Source organism: Cydia amplana, chromosome 14 (assembly GCF_948474715.1).
Source record: "Cydia amplana chromosome 14, ilCydAmpl1.1, whole genome shotgun sequence".
Classification (NCBI taxonomy): Eukaryota; Metazoa; Arthropoda; class Insecta; order Lepidoptera; family Tortricidae; genus Cydia; species Cydia amplana.
Genome location: NC_086082.1, coordinates 9,332,140 through 9,353,312, shown reverse-complemented (window position 1 = coordinate 9,353,312; position 21,173 = coordinate 9,332,140). Strand labels below are relative to the sequence as shown.

Below are 21,173 nucleotides of genomic sequence, written 5' to 3'. Positions count from 1 at the left end.
TCCATGTAACACCGAAGACTTGATTTCGACGCCTCCCAATGCGAGGCCAGAGGATGAGCTGCAGGTAAGCATACAGCTAAGAATCGAACGCCAAGTGTAAGCTTGGCTGACGGCTGAACGCCTGGAGCGCCGATTGCGGCGCGCTTCTGTGCGAGGCCGAGCTGCAAGAGAGCAGAGCGAGGGTGCAAGCCGATAAAGACTGAAGCCATAGTGTTAAAGATCTGGAGCTTTCCTGCGGGCGCATTCGTGCGACGCCAAAGGCCGAGCTGAAATGGAGCTAAGATCGCATAAGGACCAATGCTCAAGCGTTTTAAAACAGGCCGAAAGTTGAGCTCCAAACAGGGCCAAAAACTTGCAGGTTCAGATAACGGCTTAATTCCATGCGAGCGGTGCAAGGCCAAAGATTGAGCTGCGAGAGAGCAAAGCTTGAAATTTCAACAGTGGCCAAGTTTAATTGAGACCCGATTCCGACGCTCTTCCATGTGAAGCCAACGGCCGGACATTTGGACGTGGAAACGCTTAATATCTCAAAATTAACCTCATTTTATACCTTTTAAAAACGTTTAACCATGCTTGCAATGGTTAAATTCGCGGTAAATGACGGATGGTTAGCTGGCAAAATTAGTTATGCATTGGATCGGTAATCCAAAGATGTGGGTTCGAGTCTCACGTTAGCTAGAGTTGATCACAGTAAATTTTTTCATTGTGATTGACATGTCTAGTGTATATATACAATCTATAAATTGTAATGTGGAACGTTCCACAATAAAAATGGAAGGAAATCAGTATGTTTATTCTAGGCGGATTAGACTCTCGCGCGAGCCACGAGACGAGCCGCGAGCCGCGCCACGAGACGCGAGTGTAAGCGGTGGGCTCGCGGCTCGTCTCGTGGCTCGCAAGCTCGTCGAGCTAATATAATTTAAACACTAACGGCACGGCATAAGGTTTATAACCGAATGACAAGCCGAACGCGAGTGTAAGCGGTGGACTCGCGTCTCGTGGCGCGGCTCGCGGCTCGTCTCGTGGCCCGCGCGAGAGTCTAAATTGGGGGTTACAAGCATATTGATGTTAAAATTGATATTAAATAATTTCGTTTCCCCAAGACTAGTAGCGCGGTTACTAGACAGATAAGTTTGCATTTGCCTTCGATATTTTTGAATTATATGGGCCTAAAATACCCTTTGAATGCCTATAAACTATTCGAAGTGGCGCCGTTAATGATCTAAACTGGATTAAAAATATATTATCTGATTCTGAAAGCAGTAGTAACTACCAAGGTCACGCCGATGCCACGCCGATAGCGCAGCGTCGGCGGCGGCGGCGCGAAAATTTTGTCGGCGGCGGCGGCGCGCCGGCGCGGCGCTCATATCTAGTGATACCTAACAAAATAATTTTGAAAATAAAATTATTTTACTAGTGGTACGGTTAAATACTACCTAATGCTGAAGCGAGAAACTCGTTTACTATTTTTCTAATTTTAGTATCCTCGAATGTGTACAGTCAGCATCAGAAATTTAATTGTTACAAGATTAAAAGCGTGAGGTTGATTCTATTTTAATAATTTGTTATACTTATGAACTGGTTTTGATACGACCTTGACGGTCGTATTAGTGATTGGCGTGCATCTCAAGCACGACTTTCACTTCATTTCGCATGCACCAATCAGCGTGAGCAAAAGATCAAAACCGTAACATATTGTTAAATCTGAATCGGACTCCGTTGCTGTTCATTTTAATTTAATCAGAAACCCTTAGCAACCTCTGCTGTTGATTCGTGTTAGGTACTCCTAACAAGTCTGATTAGATGTTTAACACGTGTGTGTGTGCCTAATCATGTGTATGTACATGATTAGGATTTAAATAAATATTTAAAAAAAATCTGATGTATTAATACTTGTCTAATTAATGGTCTACCTCAAAGTTACCAGCATACCAACGTATCAGCATTGCGATACAGCGAGGAAATGTCGCCAGCATCCTTGGTACAATGCCTCAAGGGTCTATTTTAGATTTAAGTTAGTTTTTAATTTATTTTAGTAATACCACTGTACCTACGTATATATCTTGTTTGTTTTACCATTAAGTAATAACATTTTTACTGGGTTCTGATTGAAGGGAGATTGGCTGTCTGGTGGCTAATTAATCGATTTTAGATTATCCGCTGAAGATTTTCTCTAGGTTAGGTTGTTGAATCAGTCTGTCTAATTAATAAACAGGCAACATTCAATACAACGGTTTTGTAATATATTACAACTATAATATATATTTTTTTAATCTATTTATCAGGTTTCAGCCGCAAAGTAGCACTTTACGTGTATTTATTTTATGATACTTTACTTGATACATTCACACATGTTTGTTAAGAAGTTCTTTAATAAGGAATAAGTTCGCATTTGTATTTAAGTAAAACTTATTTCTGTTTTATTTATCTACTTGTCTAACTGTGCAGGTTAACTCTGATAAGATTCAGCGTTATTTATGAAATGTAGGTCATAAACAATTTGATCTATCGGCTAAAACATGGCGGCTGGTAATCAATCAACTGAGCGTATACACACGCGAGCCATTGAAGGTATGTTTGCAATAACAAGCCGATGGAACAGGCCAATTCGAACGTGCATTGACAGAATGATATCTAAATTATGTCATTTACTATTTATTTATTTTCGTAAGGAATTCGTACAGGAGCTGTAAGCGCCTATTGCTTGCCCTTAGAGTTGGTCAAAGACGCCTAGTCTTAGTAAGATGGCATATAGTCGAGAAATTGGGACGTGTTCCACTGTGGCGGGGTGGCCAAGGGGTTCAAGGCGTTAGCCCGGATTGCTAAAGACGCCGGTTCGAATCCGGCCTCCACCACTGGAGGGCTTCGTCACATTTTATTTAATATATGACATCTATTTCAGTTTATGATGTCGTGTGTCTGGCTCGCGCCAATACATGTACCGGCAAGTACGAGAAAAATGCACGATAACTAACAGGCCAATTCGAACGTAGACTGATATTAGAATTACATCTAACTGATGTCAATCATATAGATTGTAGATCACTTAGATAACACTATCCTTTCAGCTCAGTCTCTAGAAATATTCTACCCAGTATATCATGCATTTTACTCGTGCCGTGACAGCCAAATGACGTTATTTAGATATCATTGTGATGTCAATGTACGTTCGAATTGGCCTTATATTTGTTGACGAACAATTTTAATGACTGTTCGTGTCATCCTGGTTATATGTTATTTTTATTTTATTTATTTATTTTATTTTATTTACATCCCGTCAATTTTAACCGTGAAAAGGGTGGTCCGATGTGTGGTGATGTGTGGTGAAGCGGTAAATGTAATTTAATAAGCTTTTGAGCTAAAATGATAAAGTTGCACCGGCGATGGCGCAGCGGAAGTCTAAGTAATCATATTAAAATCGGTAAACGTCAAAGCGTCATTTGAACGAACGAATTTTTTATAATGTCTTCTACTTGACTACAATTTTGAAACCTACCATGAAAGCCAATGATATCCTAAATAATGAATATAGATCAAGTTTAAATAAAGTGTACACGTAAATTATGGAAATAAAAACCAATTAGAAGTACCTACTTTATTTCTTGCAAAAATAGTCTCATAGTCTATAGTCATATAGTTTACATATACTCGTAGTAGTGTGACTACTTAAAAAACACAAATCAAAATATTTAATAAAATAATTTGGTTTGTTCCCAAATTGTGTATATGGTCTCATTTATACCAGTCTTTGAAAACAGAACTTGAGGAAAATCTTCTTGTTTTAATGACATCAAAGCAAAATCAATGGCAATGAGGTAAATGGCGAAGTGTCCAATTTTGCTTTTGGGAATATAATAATTTTATAAATAAAAGCTAAATTAATGCTTTTAGAATACCTACTAACAAATTTGCTATGTACATTGCTTAATTATCTATTCCTCTTTGAAGTGAATTATATCAAGTCAATATTCTGGGCCTTTCCGGCCTTCTTACGTAATAGTCATTTTATCGCTAAGTCGGCCCAGAAGCCTTTAATTAAATTATTCAATCCATTAATATAACAAATCGAGTAAAGAAGACGGCGTCCTATTCATGATCATACCTAATTATTTTAAGATTGCTCGAGGCATCCATGTACGCTTCATAATATTAAATTATACAGCAAGAGCAGACCCATAACAATTTTGCAAGTAATATTACAATTTAAATAATTTATTATTAAATATAATTTTAAATTGCACGTCTTCTTTCAACTGCGTTATAGTAAAAACTAATACTGCAGCTTAGGATTTTCCTAAGTCATCATTTCATAAACCGAAAATCTATTTTTTCAGTACATACATCTCAGTACAAGACTTTTCCCTTATTTATTTCCTAATCACCTAGTTGTATTAAAATGAGGAAAACTAAATAAAAAAATGCTTCTATTTGCAGCCTATAATTTGGATACTTTAAGCACTACTTGAAGTGGCATAGTGCTTAAGAAAACAAAAAAAGAAATTCAATTTTATTTAATAAAAAAAAAAGTAAAAAAACGCTTGTAAGTGTCGAGAAGTCAATCATTTAAGTTTTAATAAACTTTGTACAAAGAAATGGCGCTCTAATGCAAGAACTTCTCCCATTATGGCTTCGCAAGTATCTCCCTGAGGATGTATTGGACATCCTGCACTAAACTATAAAATACTATAAAAGCTGAATAGCGAACCGCCAGCTAGAAATTGTGTTATTTGGGCGTTTTCTAAAATAAATATTGAAAACCCGATTCTCACGGATCCTGGTGTTTTTGGGTTCTTTCAACTCAGAAACACTAGCATATTAAATCCTGATGATAAAAAACTTGTTCCAAAAATTTGTATGAAAATTGTACATTCCACTACGTCACGTCCATACAAGTGAAAAATTTTCTCATAATAAAACGTGACGTAATGGAATGGACATTTTGGGACATCTTTTTTTAATGGAAAGATGGAGAATGCTGTCGATTCTGAGTAGAATGAGCCCAAGAATGTCCAGATTTGAAAGAATCAGGTTTCGATATTTATTTGAAAACGCCCATTTAGGTAGATATAAAACGGCGAGTAAAGCTATGCCGTTTAGTAATAAGGCTTTTTCCCGAAAACCAATAATATCCTAAATATTCAATATTGTCCTATAAAAATCGATTGCTGGCGTATCTCGCTAAAGCGAAACATGATATTATTTCCCAGTTTTATGTCATGAACGTGAAAAAAATATTTCCTCTTGGTTAAGAACACAGTATTCCTATATACTATTTTATAAAGGTCTTCTATTCATTCGAATAGATTAGGTATCAGCGGTAATGATGATTGGCATAAGTGCATGTTCATGTACAATCTTTTTTACCAACTAGCTAAAGCTATGAAAAATGCCATTTTATCTTATTATTGTGGTCATTAAAACAGTTATGGCGTTCATAAAGTCTCTACTTAATTAGGTTCAGCTAATGCTTGCATAGTGTGACATTAAACGGCCAGATGGTGTTAGACTAAAGAGAATTCCTAGGCTATAGGAATAAGGTACAATCTCTGTTAACTTGGCAATAGTAATTGCATGTACATACGTTGGTGTGGCGCAGGACTAGGAGCCACTGTAATTATTGCCTGTGGTTACTACGGCGTAGGCAACACTATGCCGTAGCCTTTGCTACGTTACGTCTACGTTCATGAGGCGGAAACTTAACACTGTAAAGTGCAAGCGATACAGAAGAAACGCAAGGTTTACGATATATCTTTTTAACGTAGATAAGTAATACGTTTTTGTTTTTATACCTATACGTGGCGGTGAACAACATAGAAAACAGGGCGCGAAAAGCTGAAAGGTACATACAACTACCTGCTGCAGGTAGGCTGTAGGTAGGTACATTCAAGTAAAGTTCAATAAAAATCCGTGATATGTTTACATCCTATATATTTATCTACTGTTATACTGTTATTTATCTACTATCGATATTGTTCTCGATGCATACAAAATTAAAACAAGTATGACCGCGGTATTAGGAAAACAAGATCCGTTCTAGAGTAGAGAACGATACGATATGAACTAGATACGTTGTAGTTTAGATTTCAACTAGTTCTCTAGCTCAATTCGGGCAACAAATGTCACTTTTACGTTAAAATATCGTAATAATATCTTGTGGAAATCGTTCAAGAGTATCTCCAGAATCGCACAAATGTCAAATTTGACAGGCAAGATCTTGTCGACGTTGTCGTATCTTGGTGATGTCTAATAGACATCTAATAGATGTCTAGTTCAAAATCCGAATCGGGCTCTGATTTAAGCTTTAAATAAATCATGAATTTTAACCCTAATTAATGAGTGAAATTAATTTAAATTTCTCTTTTGTAAGTTACGCGCAATCACTTCACGAAATTAACAATATAATTTTATTTATAACTTTGTACATCTCATTTGAGTTAATCTTGTTCAGGGAGAGCGCAATATTGTAATTAACCATCTCTTGTTTTTATGAAACAATATATTCATTACCGCATCATTTCCTGAAAACACTTGCTACCTTGGAAACTTAAGAATACTGTCAATCATAAAATCAATAAAATAAAGACTAAACTCGTTAAATAAATGGCTTGTCAAACTCAATTAGAGTTAAAAGTTATCGATCTATTTCGAAAGTTCAAGCCGTTAAAATTGATTTTAAGCTCAAAAGCCTCTGTCAACTGTCCATAAATGTTTTATTGGAGCGCTTTGTCAATATATCAAGATGTCAAAAATACATTTTATTTTCACAAAATGATAGTTTGTGTCAAAATATGCTTCAACGATTAGAAAACGATGAACTCCCAAAACGACTCTAAAAATAATAAAAAAAAAGTTTTAATATTTCTTGCAATTTAGGCGTAGTTGAGACTATATAACTTATTGTAATATAGGCTGAAAGAAATAAAATCTTTAGTTAAGCGTTGTTACATTAGAGACAAATTATTACATTGTGGTACCAGAAGAAAAATTAAATCGTAAAAGTTATTTTTTAAGACGAAAGTGAACGACCGCCCCGAAACTGCCTTACCATAAAAGGGCGTTTTTTTTTGTTGTCCCCTACACTTTTTTTTTCAAATTTGGATTTTTTTATGTTATTTCTACTCAGAATCACGAGCTCTTTCTATCCTAATAGGAGAAAAAAAGTGTCCCAAAATTTCCATTCATTTTTCGATCTTTCCATTCCGCGACCGCCATACAAAGTTTATGAAAAATGGTGACGTAATGGAAATAAAAAAAAACCTTAGGACACTTTTTTTCTCCCATTAGGATAGAAAGAGCTCGTGATTTTGAGTAGAAATAACATAAAAAATCCCAAATTTGAAAAGAAAGTGTAGGGGACAACAAAAAAAAACGCCCAAAAAGGTTATCCCTATTTTCCTCTCCGTATATTAACACAATTGCAAATATTTTCACACATTTTGTTGCATGTGATCCACAGCTATGAATTTTAATTATTATAACATAGAGATCTACATTCGATGCGAACGGTGTACTTATGATTTATGAACCTGTGCTATGTGTATTGTGTTCATTTCATAGAGAAGAGGTTATTTATGTTTTAATCGCGTTTAACTTGCCGTGTTCTCAAGGTTCAACTTAATTAAACTGTGTTTACTCTAATGCAATCATACAGAAGTATAATGTCATTAAAATACGATGTCTACTTAAATAATATTATTTCATAATTACACTCCATATATTATAGGTCAAGCGAGGTAAATGCAACTATGGGGTTATTGCGTCTCTCCGTTCTTTCTCGAATACGATTGGTCGAAACGCCCTCTACTATGCAACGTTTCATGCCTGAGCTACTTGGAAATGAAACGTTGAATAGTAGAGGGTGTTTCGACCAATCGTATTCGAGAACGAACGGAGAGACGCAATAAACCCATAGTTGCATTTACCTCACTTGACCTTAGTCCATAATGTTGAGTAATAAAATACCTAATAAGTATGTACTGTACTTTAGAAATTACAGATCTCTTATGAATATTTATAATAGTAAAGTACTTAAATTAAGATTTTTATACAACTTCGCATTTACCTAATGCCATTAAGATGTTAAAAATTTTTAGTAAAAATTGTTACCCTTAATCATCATTACTTGAGTCGTCATATTTTTCTGCCGAGGCATTAACCTAGACATTTATTACCTAGTTCGCAAACCAGGTTAATAAATCATGCTCAAAGCCGATGTTCCACAAATTTCACTGGTTTTGACAGTTATCTTTCAGATAATTCCTCAGGGATGTACAGACAATTCAAATTATCAGGGAACAGTTATTTTCCCTGACGAATTAAATATTATTATTAGGCACTAACCACGGGCATATTTATGTTTGTAATGTTTATTAATAATATGATATTGCAAACAATGCAGGCATCCTTCAACTTTATTTTAATTTATTTTATATAATCGCATATTAGTTAATTCATGGACACATCCTCTAGTGACAGGACAGGTAGAATTTATTTTGCTCGCGCGATAAGCACGTCCATTGATTTATATTGTTTGCGATATCGGGAGAGATGGCGGCCAATCCCACATAAACGTAGTCCGCTTCTATTGAGTCTAAATTTAATTACACTTATGTTATGTGTATAAGAGTGTTTCTTTTATTTTTTGCCATTTTGATATATTCTGACCTTTTTTGCCACATTTGTGTTATTTCTAGTCAGGTCCGCGAGCCCTTTTTCATCCTTATAGGAGAAAAAAGTCTCCTAAAATTTCCATACATATTTCAAACTTTCATTTTTGTTACCGCCATACAAAGTATATGGGGAAATAGTAACACAATAGGAAAAAAGACTTTGGGACATTTTTTTATCCCATTATCGAAAGAGCTGGTGATTCTGAGTAGAAATAACACAAAAGTAGCAAAAAATAAAAGAAACGGTCATAACTTTTACTTACTTCTTTCAAACCTTTTCTTGATTATTACATTTGCAAATTATTTTAGAGAACTTTATTTAAAATTATGTAAGTTTATAAAAAAGTATTCAATATCGCATAATTTTTACCCTATGAATAATGTCTTCATATAATTCTCATACATTTGTTTTACAATTATATAATTATAAAAAAATTCGTGAAGACAAGCAAATTAAACAAAATCTTGTTTCGGCTCAAGTAAGGTTCAAGTAAACTCTATCTCAAAAATACCTGCCTTTACAATGAAGATGTAGACTACCTATTACTATGAATACAAAACTACCAGGATTGTGAATCAAACACGTGCACGTCAAGTAAATATTTACCCTTATCAGGGACCGATTCATGGAATATATGTGGTGTATTATTGTTATATACTTGTGCAAACTTTGTGGCGTATTTGATGTGTAACCTACCTGCAAACTTTCAGATTGAACAAAGTCAGATATTTATGGTTTTGGGTGGTTTTGGAAATTTTGAGGTATCAACGTATCGTACCTATGCAATCTTGCACAAATATTTAGTAATCATGCGATGTTTTAAAATGTTATCATGTCAATACGTGTTAGATTCGGTATTTTTATTGCAAATAAATATAAAAAAGAATGGGAATTGGTTATAGTAGAATCTAACCTTGAGCGGTATTTTTTATTTTGCAAGTTTTGGTACTGTTTATTTGGGTTGGTATAAGTATAACGAGATATTAAATGACACGACTCTACGGGCCCGATTCGGATTTTGTAATAGACATCTATTAGATATCTTTTAGACATCGCCAAGATACGATAACGATATGTTTAAAATCTAACCTGTCAAATTTGACATTTCCGCGATTCTGGAGATACTATTGAACGATTTCCACAAGATATTACTTAGAGATCTAATTCACATCTAATAGATCTAACACGATCTATCGTAAAAGTGACATTGGTTGCCCGAATTGCGCTGCAAAAGAGAACTAGTTGAAATCTAAACTATAACGTATGGATCTATACGATATATAATGGAAATGGATCTAGTACGTGTCGTCTCGTGTGAATATCTTGAAGTTCGAATACGGCAGTACGGCTCAATTATCATATCAATATCAAAACTTAACAGATTTTAAAATCAGAAAAATATTATAATTCATTTTTACGATGATTTGCGATGAAAAAAGTTATTAGAACAAAGTAAAAAATGTAAACAGAATGACGTCTCTAATCAAAGTGTCATAATACTTGTCTGATATTCTATCAAATTAGGTATAGGATAACCACGCTTCAAAGTGATGGACTAAAAACCCAGTCCACAAATTTAACATAATTATACCTAAAACCTATTATGAAAAATACGGTTAACGTAAAATTATGTATAAGCTTACCACACAAATGCGAGCTTATTTTGTTGGGACACCGACTTAGTGTTTAATTTGCTAATACTATGACAAAAATAGTACAGACCACAGCAGCGTCAGTTTTACAGCGTAACTTGTTGAATGCTTTCTTTTCTATTAAAACAGAGCCGTATTTCTATCCATATAGAGCTGAATTTGAAACGAGGAGTTATAATTCCAGATCAATATTTTTATTGGGTTTGGGTTGTGTATGCTAGTGAGTCCTGCACAAATACGGCATTTGCATGAAAAAGCATTTTATTATTTTAAAAACCGTTGTTTTTAGCTTTGCATACCATTGCATGGTAAGGTTTAGCATGGTCTAGTTATTAAAAGTGGAATCTAGGTTTTCCCTTGTTCAAGTATTGTGTTGCATGACTTTCGAGTAAGGTAGCCGTTTGGTGATAATATAGCATTTGATCCTATAGCATGGATGTTCACGTTTTTTTATCCCCTAAATGAGCAAACAGTATTATGATACATTTTTATTTTAAAATTTCGCTAGAAAAACAGTAAGAAAAACGATTCTTGGCAATTAAAATACAAAATGTAAGTAAGTAACGAATAATTAAAATGAAAATCTATCTCATTTGCAACAAATAAAACAAACTTGGTCCGATAAAACAACTTTAAGCGTCATTAGACTTGTCAGTGACCGTGGCAATGCAATTTCATTAATATTTTCTACTATATTTAATAACTAAGATGAATATGTATGTTAAGTTTGCGCACTCGGTCTCTTCATGCAGTTTACTGGTCAGGTCACTCAATGGCCAATGGCCAGAGACCAATTAGGGCAAGTGTTCTGTTAGAATAAACTTTAAGCTATAAATAAAATAAAATAAACAAGTAAAGTTGCAAAATAAGAAAGGTAAATTTATCACTTTATGAATCTTAGAAAATATTTTACCTTTGGCATAAACTGAGTGTGGTTGCAATGCCTGCACGGTCACACTCGTGGTATGTAGCTCGTCCGCGCGCAGTCTGAAGTGGAAGCATTCTGTAACAGTCGCACTCCCGTCGTCGGCGACCTCGACGGCCGCTGTTCGCCGCGCACGGACGCCGCGGCATGCGCGCTCCTGCGTCACGCGGACTACCATTTCGCGTTTGCTTGCAGATGGGTCGAGCTAAACAAAGGTATATTGTTATTATTTTAATATATTGTTGAATAACATGGGAAAATTGAGTAAAGGGGTTTCAACTGCTTGGATAAGATTCATTTAGATTCAGATTCATTATTCAGGATATCCTGTTTATTCGCTGTCCTCATCCAACAGTTTTCTGCAATAAATAAGTGTGTTTCAACAATTCACAACAAACGAACGACAAAGACAAATAAAGAATAAGTTAGAAAAATATGGTTGAGTTTAGGTACATTAGGTATTATTTGATGCTTTGTCTTTGTGTGGAAATATAAAATAAATGCTTATGTTTTAAATAAGCACAGCGGCGAACATAAATAAAATGTAACAACCTGTATAATTATTGTTCATTTCTTCCTCTTGCACGCGATTTAAATAAATAAGAGTGACTATAAGAAAATGGACATAGGGATAATTAACTACTGCTGAAACTACATGAAAATACACTACCAGTGTCTACCAGTTAATTCATTTCAGTGGTAGTAATTACGGTTTACCTTATCTCATGGAGAGAAGATTGCATAATTGTTACATACTAACGAGTTTTAAAAACGTTTTTACAGTACATATGGGGCTACTTTTCCGCACTAGTGCGTAAAATAGCACTTTTCGTGCGTATGTCGAAACTTTAAAGTGCCTTAAGTACTGTAAAACGTTGTTCGATACACGTGCGAATAGGTAATTCGCAACTCGTGTCGATTTAAAACACTCCCTTCGGTCGTGTTTTAATTTATCGCCACTCGTTTCGAATTTCCTCTTTTTCGCACTTGTACCGAAAATAACTATTACTACAATTTGCCACTTGTAAAGTGTCATAATTATAATTTATGATCTACCTAATTGCCTAATTGTTTAATTAACAATTTATATTTGTCTACGTCTGTATATTCCCAAAGGCAACAAAATACAAATAAGAGCACAGACTGCATGGTACGTAGATACAAATTCTTATAAAGTAACAGGAGACGTTATAATTAAATAAATGACAAAATAACAGTTCCCTAGGGCATACCAAACACATTGTATTTTGAAGAGACAAAGTCTACGGGGCGGACTCCAAATTGTACAGTCAGCAGCAGAAGTTGCTAAGCGTGCTAGGTGTTCATAATGATCTTGACGCGAATTTATTGTTAAGAGAATAAGAGCGTGTCAAGGTAATTTCAAACTTCTCGCCCGCATAGCAACTTCTGCTGCTGACTGTATCCGTACACCGCTCCGGTGTACGAGTGCGACCTCGCTGTATACGCCCATCAGGGATCGGAACCGGTTTTTTGCAAAAACTTAGAAATAACCATATTTTTCGAATTATTTTATACTCGAAATGTAGGACTCAGTTGTGTTTTTAGGTCACGACTTCGTATTATTAGATTGCCCAATTAGAAATGAAGTAATTAGCAAAGAACGAAAAAATACCGTTTCCATTCCCATACAAAAAATACCGGTATCCGATCCCTGACGCCCATAGCGCTGCCTGGCTCACACACCGAAGCGGCGTGCGGATCCACATTAGTTTGATAACCGTGTACATCATATACCGTAATCAAAACACGTACAAAGGGAATTAAAATTTACCGGTTGCCTACATTACAAATTTTACCCAACAGCTACACATTTCTGAATATTCCAAAATTAGATTTAACAAATTGCTGACGACTTCAAATAAAATGTACCTATAAGAAGAGTCGTGGCAGTTTTATAAGATTCCGGTACCTAACCGATAACGAAAACAGGGACCTCCTTGATACTACCAAAACTTTCTGCTTAATCTATCTAGGCAACAAAATTAACTTTAATGTAAGTGGTGTAAAGCTAAAACGAAAGTTTGGGCGTCCCTGAATGTGTATGTGAACTAAGATTTAGTGACGATAAAACACTGGTAGATCTCATGGCGCGTTTCCACTGAGCCTACTCTTTTCCCTTAAGTGAAATTTCCTCTTTAAAGACTATATATGTTTAGTACCTAAACACTACCATTACCTACTACCAAGTTATAACTCCAAAATGGAGCATATTTTACTCGAAATGCTCATGTTTTAATCCGTTAAAAGCTAGATTATTATCAGGTGGGCAGTTTTAATTGAAATTTAAAGCATATAAAATTTAAAAGGTTAAAATGAATTTACCTTTAACCCTTTGACTTCTATGACTGTGACTGTGAGCCGATGTAGATTCTCGTTGTAAAGTAGAGACACCAATATTTCACCTAAGTCCGATGTCGGTTCTTGAAGTTCCTGTTTCAAAGTAAACACTGTTATCACGAATAATCTTTGATTACTCGTACTTCCAAAGAGTTTTGGAAGTAATTATTAGAGTTGAAATCCTCCAAGCTTATACAAATTCCGACTCTATTTTATGTGATGTTTTAGGTCATGTTTTAGGTGGAAGCAGTGGTAATTTGATAACTGATAAACAATGTTGGGTACCATGATGTTGTCCTTAGGAATAAATACGACTAATGACGTCAACATAAAAAAATATCCATTCAAATATCTATTTTGGCCAAGGGTAGTACGCTCTAGGCTGGTAGTCATCTACAATTATATGTTACACAACGATGGCCGCAAAAAATATCTGGCACAATCTTATTTGTGGAGCCGTAAGAGCGTGTCACATATTTTTGCGGCCTTTGAAGAGTAATCTATTATTGCAGGTGACTATTCTCATGCCAAAAAAGAGGTGTGTTCTTATCAAGCTACTGTTACTACAATAGGTAGATTGTAATTATATTATTTTATACACGATTATTGTACAAAGGTATCAATTTTCTGTTAGGGGATCATATGATACAAGTGTTGAATATTGTATAGGGATGATGACACATGTTGAATCATATAACAAAATCTAGTAAAATAAGTAGATAGCAAATGAGCAATTTATCACAATATTGTAGATATTAAAAAAATATATGGAAATAATACAAAAATACAGCACAGTGAAAGTTTCAAAATTAAAGTTTTTTTTTTTTTTTACTTTCAAAAACGAAATAAGTAAGGATACCATTGGATTCCTCACATTTTATCCAAAAAAAGATAGTATAGCAACTATTATATACATAAACGCAATATTTCACACACAAAAATGCAATTCATACTTCAAGATGCGCTCTCAGTGACCTTGACGTCACGTTCACATAACGATTTGTTAGGGGCGTTTCGCGAGTGAAGTACGACTGTCGGACTTTAACTATCATTTCTGACTTTTGTATTGCTTTAATGCAATAGGTCCCATATAGACATTTGATCCTAAAAACAAACCTGATTGATTGGTACCATAACGCCGGGTGAGAATACGTTTGTGCCATATCCATTTTTGAGCAAAATCGTTTTTTAATGATTTCTAAAACAACAAAAAATTATGCTATAATTGACACTAATCGGTTTTTGGAAAAACATATTTTTCAAAAATGTTGTGCCATATCCGCATTTTACTATGGGATAATTACACTCTGTTAACAGAAAATTATCACAAAAGTGTGACATATCCAAAACTTTTGTGTCATATCATACATTGTACGTTTAACATTTACTCATCAAAAACGGATATGGCAATAATACAAGTGCTTTTATTTCATGATTACCACTATATTCACTATTTGTATAGTAATATAAATAGTAAACATATGTGCCTAAATGATAAATAAGTTCAATACCTATTTCCTAAATGTAAAACTTTTTGAGAAAAAATTTTTTTTGCTTCTTTTCGCTCTCCTGTAAACCAATGTAAGTGGCGTATGGCACAAACGTATTCTCACCCAGCGATAAATGAAAATTTGTCATCTAGCCTATTGTACCTTTTCAATATCCATTTTATAAAGCTGTGGTTCTTCGTCAGGAGCAATGCCCTCGAGCTCAGACAGCGGCAGGATGACGTGTCCAATAAGCTGCTTTCCTTTGCCCACTCGGCCAGAGTCCAGAACTGACAGCTTCAGTGTAAGCCCGTCCAGTTTTCCAGGCGGGATCTGGGGGTTTTGCTTGCATTTAGGAAATTTTATGACAAGGACAAATCCATCCATAATACCTACCTATATTTTTCAGAGAGCACGTGTATAGTGTATACTGCGGCCTATAAGCCAAGATAACACCTCAAGTACTGAACTAATGATTAATATTTAATCTGTCATTGTGTAGACATGGCCTGTTAAATAATAATAAATATAGCTGAAGTTTGTAAGATTTATATGTACAATTGTACATCACATTACATAGTCTCTTAGTGAGTAAATGTTAGTGTTATTTAATGACCCAGCCTGATAAACCGAGTAATTAGACTTTGACTGTTCAAACAATGCCGAATACCTTAAACTTTTAATGAGAAATAATTAAAATTACTTGGATAGTAAATACTGTAAAATGGATCCCACCAAAAACATTTTCATGTAAAATGTTGCCAAGACGAAACCATAAGGCTCGCACTGACAAAAAGTTATCAGATCTCTTGTAGAGCCAAGCTTCTAACTCTACAAGCCCTAACTTCACAGACTCTACACCTTAGTCAAAATATGTGGCTTGACCGTTTCGTCCCATGGGCGTGAGGTGAAAAATGTATTCACTATTCATTATTTTTTATTATAAAATAGTTCTTATGGTAACGAAACGGCCAAGCCACATATTTTGACCAAGGTGTAGAGTCTGTGAAGTTAGGGCTTGTAGAGTAAGAAGCTTGGCTCTACAAGAGATCTGATAACTTTTTGTCAGTGCGAGCCTTATGGTTTCGTCTTGGCAACATTTTACATGAAAATGTTTTTGGTGATCAGACCCCCAGATACTTTTAGTTTTAAGTTTGAACATATTTTTATACAACATATATAATTCAAATATTGTATGTTGGTATCTACATTTTTTCTAGTCAATATTACCAAAACTTAAAGCTTAAAATATTATACTACTTAATTGATATTTTGTTTTATTTTATTTAGGTATACAGACAGGTATAGCTCTAAATACATTTCGTGATTAATATATGTATAACTTTCGTAGCAATCATTTTGCTTGTCATATCACGCAACTCGATCAATCTATCAAACTCGTATTTCAATTCTATATATACATATTGTTGGCTAAAAACAATTCAAAAGCATGTGGAACTTAATACATCTGTATACCTTTGTACTGACCGTGTTTTAAGCAAATACATTTCTGATTTTTGATTTCTGAAAGAACTGTATGTGGGCGTAAACGTTGTTTTACAGATCTAAAACCTTTGAATTATGACATGAGAGGTTGAAGTAAATGTTTTATTTTTGGCATCATACCTGCTCACAAAGGGTGATTTGACGCAGGTGTATATAGCTGCTACTCCTAATATAAATGTGTTTAAATTCATTATATTATGTCATGCGAAATACGCATCTCATCGTAGTTTTTAGTTAATCAATATAAATAACTATAAGTATTTACTTTTAAAATAGAAATATGTATAAATTAATTAACCGCTATGACAAAGCAGCTTTCCTTTCATTATATACGCGATATTAAAATAATAATACAATTTATTCCTAAATCATATCTATACTTTGCAGCAGAAGTTTCTTATTAAATGAAAACCCGCATTTAAATTGATCATGTTGCCTTTATAAAGTGCACTTAATGTAAAAGAAACAATTATGTATTATGAGAGAATCTACAGCCTAGACAAAAATATGCGTTCCACAATAAGATAAGCCGAAAAGTTTATTGAAGACGTGAGGTCCTAAATCCTGTGATACAAAGACGCAATATTTTTTCAATATAATTTGCGTTATTTTTTATTTGTCAATTTACAAACGGTCTTGTACATAAATACTGCTACTGAAATATAATTGGCGTTGTTTTAAGTACAAGTCGAGTGCGTAATTATGAGTTAACTATTTAAGTAAACTTAAAAACAATAAAAGCGTAAATGAATCCATAGAAGTATCCGTAATCATACCTAGATCACGAATGAAATGTACTTATGTCAGGTAGGTCTCCCACCTATCGCCCCTCTCAATGAAAGTGTGACCTTTGCCGTTTTCTTTTGAATCGAACGGTAGAAAAACGGAAAAACGTGATCAGATTACCGAATGAGGTTCTTTACCTCCATATGAAAGCACAAGTATGGGAAATTGGCACCGGGAGAATAATAGTATTTTATACAATCGTGATATAATGGAGAGCTTTTCAGTCGAGTACCGTGTTTAGGCAACGAAGCTTGCTGAGTTGCCTAAGTAAAGGTACGAGATTGAAAAGCTTGATTATATCACTATTGTATACAATACTTTTTCTACGAGTCAACAAAAAATGAATATTATAGTTGACGAAACTGTATCGAAATAAATATTATAGTTGAGTTGGGGTCCCATAGTGAAAAAAGTATGCGATTTCACTTTGGTATACGAAGTCTTAATTCAAGCATTGCAGTCGACGAGTAGAAAAATTCAATTTAAGCTTCGACAAAACAAACGTAGGATATCTAACTTAGACTTGTATTGTATGTAAATAACATGGTCTCTATTGTTTTGCGTTTTTCTTTTGTAATCTTGTCTTTTATTTACTGAGATTAGCCAATCACGTTACATCAACATTCTTTGTTAATTTAATGATTCCGACGATGATGATTTCCGTGTGTCACGTTTGTACCTACCTACTTACGTAATTGGTACTTTCTGCACTATAAAAACAGGTCAACCTGGCGAGTGGTGGTAACGGTGTTAATTACAGCATATTAAGCCGACCGTGTGTAGTCGCCACTTTGTAACGATTATTAAAACAAACCAACCAAACCAACAAAGGCGTTTAATTACACGGTACATTTTAATTCCTTTGATATATATTACGTTTGTGTTTACAATGTTGAAAGAATGCATTTGATGTCATACCATACTCAGATATAAAGGCAACATCGCAAAATACATTAACCTTTTGCGTAACTCTGGTTTGGTCAACCAGTAAGTATTATTATTTATACGGGTAACAGCCATGCATTAACGCTTGTGGAGTGTTTATAATTCCAAAACAAACAGAATACAAAATAATCCGAGTTACAAAGTACCTAGATGGCGAATAGTGTTACTGGCTAGTTTAATACATAGGTATTAAACACGCACGTCGCTAACTTTGTATCACTTAAGTAGCACGAGACAGCACTGAGGATTTAAGACGAAAGGGGATGAAGGCACGTGACCGCTACTCTATGTAAACGTAGTCGCCATTTTCCTCTGTGTATATTCAAATTATATTATATATAATATTTTTACGCAACTTGATATGGATAGGGATATGGTATACGGTATTGTAGTAAATATACATACTACAATTCCCCCTATACCCCTATGTCCCATCGCTTGATATTATTCGATTTTTAAATGAATATAAACCTTAAATGCTTTAAAAAAAGCCGAAAAAAGTTAAACAACCCCATTGTTATTTACATGGCTATGGTTAATACATATACAGTAAATTGTTTTTTTTTTCATAATGTCAATATACTCGTATAGGGAGGCAAATGAGGACAACGTTTGTTAGCATGTAGTTTGTGTACATGGACACACCTCATTCGGTTCTCGTATGCTATTTTATTTTTACTATCATTTTCTTTAATTTAATGAATGTTTTAATTAGGTATACAGGATTTTGACTCTTGGAGACCCTATACATCTCTAAGGATAATTTGATTAACTACTATATAATCTTTTAGTTATGATGACACTTACAGACATTTACATCTCTAAATAATTTAAGATTATAGTTTTTGTATCTTTGTGTTTTTTTTTTCAATACTATTGCGTTTTTGCGTTTTTTTGTAATTCGACATTTAGAGGCTTTATACATCTCTATGTTAGTTTGATTTGATATTTACGGCTTAGTTGTATTTTATAATTATTGATGTGTTTATTTTTGCTGTATGTAAATTCCATATTGACGTGTAAAAGTGCCCTTGTGGCCTATTTGCTGAATAAATGTTGATATTTGATATTTGATATATTAGCGAAGCGGTCATCCATCCCCGGGCGTTTTTTTTTGTTGTCCCCTACACTTTTTTTTTAAAATTTGGGATTTTTTTTTTGTTATTTCTACTTAGAATCACGAGCTCTTTCTATCCTAATAGGAGAAAAAAAGTGTCCCAAAATTTCCATACATTTTTTGATCTTTCCATTCCGCGACCGCCATACAAAGTCTATGAAAAATGGTGACGTAATGGAAATAAAAACCTTAGGACACTTTTTTCTCCTATTAGGATAGAAAGAGCTCGTGATTCTGAGTAAAAATAACTTAAAAAATCCCAAATTTGAAAAAAAAAGTGTAGGGGACAACAAAAAAAAACGCCCCCCTCCTCCTTTAACAAAATTACAATAATACATCAATAACAATAAGCTAGGTTATACGAGTAGTAGGCTACTTTTTTGATGTTCCAACTGTCTGATATTTTCCAAAAAACGGAATTAAATTTTGACGACCGGTCTGGCCTAGTGGGTAGTGACCCTGCCTGTGAAGGCGCGGTCCTGGGTTCGAATCCCAGTAAGGGTATTTATTTGAGTGATGAGCACAGATATATATTTGTTCCTGAGTCATGATTGTATTAACAAAATTTGTATATTATATCTATCGTTGTCTGAGTACCCACAACACAAGCCTTCTCGAGCTTACCGTGGGGCTTAGTCAATTTGTGTAAAAATGTCCATTAATATTTATTTATTTATTAATTTTAAAACTCACTTGATAGACGAACGTCTCGTCAAACATTGGGTTGCATGATTTCTTCTTTTGCTTGGTTTGAAGAACTCTCCTCTCGTCTGGCATCAGTTGGATCCTGTCAACAATAATATTTTACTACTATTTTATTGCATATAGGTGTATATTTTATCAAATTATCAGTAGATTAAATGTGATAGATTATGAAGTGATTATAATACTATAATTATTTCATTTATTTATTGTAAAATCAAATAATGTCGGTCCATGACACCCTGCTAGGGCACACAACATACTTAAAACTAATAAAAAACTAATTAAATTACGTGAAGACAAATTCGAATACATTAAAACAAAATGATTTAAATTAAAACAACAGTAAATAGAATTAAATTAGAAATAACGCAAATTAAAAATAATAAATTCAATTAAATTAAGTTAAAACAAATATAATTTCATGCAATCAAAAATGAATTAGATCTAATACTTATCAAAGTCCAAATACAATTGTATAATTAAATTAGGTTTGTAATAAATTATCATCGTCAATAAAATCCTTTCCAGAGTAATAACATTTTTCAATTAATATTTTTTTAGCCTGTTTTTAAATACTGCATATCGAGGTTCTTGTTTAATGGAATTTGGAATCTTATTAGTGATTACTATATAATTGTAGTGTGGGCTATTTTTATACATTTCTAAATTGCATCTTGGGACCAATAGTTTATTTCTGTACTGCCAGGCGTGTCTCACTCCGCGATTTCGTCGCTTTGCTACAGGTAGCTAAAAGTACAACCGTTCCGCCCCAATTTTGGGGAAAGCCATAAGCCGCGCGTGGCGCTGTCACCACCTAGCGGCCATATCTGTGCTGATCGTAACAGACGCGTTTTGTTAGAGAGTGAGTCTTCTGTACTTAGTACTATTATTTATTCTGTGGTACTGCTTTCTAGTTCTCTGCTTATCTTGCTTTACTTCAAAAAATTAAAATTTGAATACGCCTGATATTCGCGTATGACATACGAGTACGTCATACAACGGAACTGCACATAGAGCAGTGC

General features: G+C 34.3%; 1 protein-coding gene and 1 non-coding gene across 3 annotated transcripts in view; one reads left to right on the top strand and one right to left on the bottom strand.

Annotated features, from left to right (window-relative positions):
- LOC134654123 (synaptotagmin-15-like) overlaps positions 1–21,173 on the bottom strand; it is a 78,509-nt gene that overhangs the window by 3,700 nt on the left and 53,636 nt on the right. For both annotated transcript variants that reach the window (XM_063509565.1, XM_063509564.1), the window contains exons 8-11: positions 20,140–20,233; positions 15,258–15,425; positions 13,591–13,698; positions 11,236–11,452 (exon numbers count right to left, since the gene is read on the bottom strand). In XM_063509565.1, the coding sequence (XP_063365635.1) occupies positions 11,236–11,452; positions 13,591–13,698; positions 15,258–15,425; positions 20,140–20,233 (587 nt within the window). The remainder of the gene's footprint in view (positions 1–11,235; positions 11,453–13,590; positions 13,699–15,257; positions 15,426–20,139; positions 20,234–21,173) is intronic.
- Positions 2,783–2,855, top strand: Trnas-gga (transfer RNA serine (anticodon GGA)). Its single transcript has one exon. It is a non-coding gene; the product is annotated as a tRNA-Ser (tRNA).